Source organism: Triticum dicoccoides, chromosome 2A, assembly GCF_002162155.2.
Source record: "Triticum dicoccoides isolate Atlit2015 ecotype Zavitan chromosome 2A, WEW_v2.0, whole genome shotgun sequence".
Classification (NCBI taxonomy): Eukaryota; Viridiplantae; Streptophyta; class Magnoliopsida; order Poales; family Poaceae; genus Triticum; species Triticum dicoccoides.
This window is the reverse complement of record NC_041382.1, coordinates 710,168,772-710,171,293: the sequence shown is the minus strand read 5'-3', so window position 1 is coordinate 710,171,293 and position 2,522 is coordinate 710,168,772. Positions and strand designations below refer to the sequence as shown.

Sequence of the window (2,522 nt, the reverse complement as noted above, 5' to 3'; positions counted from 1 at the left end):
CACTTAGATCTAGCTTATTTACCTAAAGAAAAGCTCTAGGTTATGTGTGATTGGTTTGGTGGCTTATTGGATCGTGGCCTAGAAGTGATCAAATAAATTGATAATGGGAAGATAGGACGACCCTTGTATTTTCGGATAGACGTGTGACACATAATATAAAAGTTTCATCTTGTATTAAAGAAAAGGGACTCCTTTCACTGGTGCTCACTTATGCAGTCACCGCGAGCACGAGATGACCGTACCTCTCGCAGACACTTTTTTGCTGCGAAGTTTTCAAAATTCTAAAAGTCACATTTTTCAGTTCTCTCGCAGACACTTTTTTGCTGCGAAGTTTTCAAAATTCTAAAAGTCACATTTTTCAGACCAAAACTGCAAAAGTCCATAATTTTGAACTTGAAGTTCCAAATTCAAATTAATGGATGGTCAAATTATAGAAGTTGGTATCTTGGAAGTTCAAAACTTTGAAAGTAAAAAAAACTCAAAAGTTTCAATTTGTGAAAGTACGTCCATAATTTTTTTTAACCTGGTATTATAATACTAGAAAGTTCCCCAGAAGGGAATTACCAAAAATGGGAATTTCCTCAAAAGCAAAAGGTTAGAAGTCAATCACAAGTTAGTGTGGATGACTCTCTTAGGTACTACCACAGAATACTTATTTTTTTTTGTTAACTAGAGAATTCTTATGTACTCTGCGGTAGTACTTACTTTTTGTTGTCATGTTATCAACTAGTTCCCGACGCGGGGTATTCTCAAGTTAAATATCAAAAAAAAATTGAGGTACACTGCCAAAACACAAGCAAAATAATGCCCCCGATCAAGACAGAACTCAACAATGCAAACAAATTCAAAATACAAATGATTCAACGTTGCAACAACTCAGATAAATATGCCGCGTGGCGTGGCGCGAAACTTGCCATAGTTCTTTCTAACAGAACAACTCTGGACAAGGGGCTTTGCGATTAGGTGATTCGAGTCAAAAAAGAAGAAGATTAGAGTGACGAAGTAGTAGTACGTCGATGCTGCAACCTGTTCATGTGTCTATCCAAGAAGGGGATCACGCTGATGAAGTAAGTATTTATTACGTCCATGATACATGTAGCACATCAAGGAACGAAAAATACAAGAACATTAACTGAAGATAAATACAGAGTTACAGACGCTCATCAAGGAAGGAACATGGACATGAGCGCAACGCCGATGTTTTTCCCTCCGGACAGTGCGTACAGGTAGAGAGATAATCAAGGGTGAGCAGGGATCGCCGGAAGCGCCACCGCCGGGCCGGTAATTGTACTGGTACCGGTAATGGCTCCCACCAGCGGGAGCGTCGGGAGCATCGGGAGTGTGGGGAGCGTCGGGAGCGTCGGGGCCGTGGGGAGAGTCACAGCTGGCAAGTCCGGCAACCCCATCGCCTTGGACTCGCCGACGCCGGCACCGCGTGTCGCTGCAACCTTCTCGTTCAGCTCCCTCCCGTCGCAGGACGTGAGCACCGCCAGTAGCAGGAGCGCGGCGGCGAGACACTTCGCCATTGCTAACTGGGAGGCTAGCTCTGGTAATACTACTGAGGAGATAGTCTAGCTTGTGTGGCTGTCTTGGAGTGAGGTTAGGCTTAGCATTGTGTACGCTGCTTCTTATAGGCGAATTGTACGGGGTGGCGGGGTGGCCGTGCCTCGTCCGAGCAGGAGAGGAGGATAGAATAGGTAGAGTGCGACATGCAAAATTGCTGGCCCGTCCTTCTCACTCAGGTCACGGGCGGCAGAGAGGCATTCAAGTATGGCGGCATGTCAACGTCCGTGGATTGGAATGTGGCGGATGGAATTATTGTCCGCGAATCCGTCCTGCCTCTTTTCATCGCAGTCGAGAAGGCCAGGTAGCTAGTCGAGGTGAGTCAATTGGTTTGCTTTTCTTGGGTAGATATTTCCTTCCCGATCAAGGATGGGAAATGTGAGCTGCTCAACACAGATGCAAGATCTAGTTTTCCCATTCCAATTTTGTGTCGATGGTTTTAGGATCTTTGTTATCCCAAGTGGTGGTGAAGAGAGCCTCTGACTGGTACGTTTCATTCCATCTTTATCCATTTCTAACAAGGACTCTGCACTCCATTTAAGACTTGGTTTGCCTGCCGAGAAGGGCAGCCACGGCGTGCCAAATACCAAATTGACTATGTAAATTATGCCTGGCATGGGTGTCAAATTTACGATCTTTCGTAAGCTTATGTGGTGCCAAATTGTTCTCACAAGTAGGACCTTGTGCACATTGATTATACATATAAAAACTTGTGTCGTATTCATTTACGTATGGCGCGAGAAGAAAGAGGTTAGAGGGGTACATCCAGATGGAGTATCTTTTTTAGAGTGAAAAACTTGTATATTACTCAACCATAATGTTCTTACAATCAGCCAAAGCTAGCTCAACAGCATCTGGACTTCTAGACACCCAAAACCGAGCCAAGTCATGGTTCTACCTTTCAATCAAGTAAACTTAGCTAAACAATCCCTGACTTTATTATAGTGATGACTAACATG

The 2,522-nt window shown here is 44.2% G+C and overlaps 1 protein-coding gene across 1 annotated transcript; it reads right to left on the bottom strand.

Moving 5' to 3' along the window:
- Positions 1–1,057: 1,057 nt before the first annotated feature.
- On the bottom strand, positions 1,058–1,619 carry LOC119356482. The gene has a single exon (XM_037623439.1). The coding sequence runs from the start codon at positions 1,524–1,526 to the stop codon at positions 1,239–1,241; it is 288 nt and encodes a 95-aa protein (XP_037479336.1). The 5' UTR covers positions 1,527–1,619; the 3' UTR covers positions 1,058–1,238.
- Between the last annotated feature and the right edge of the window lie 903 nt (positions 1,620–2,522).

What these genes read in the sequence shown, in the direction of transcription:
- LOC119356482 (XM_037623439.1), bottom strand. Translation starts at nt 1,526, where the DNA reads ATGGCGAAGTGTCTCGCCGCCGCGCTCCTGCTACTGGCGGTGCTCACG.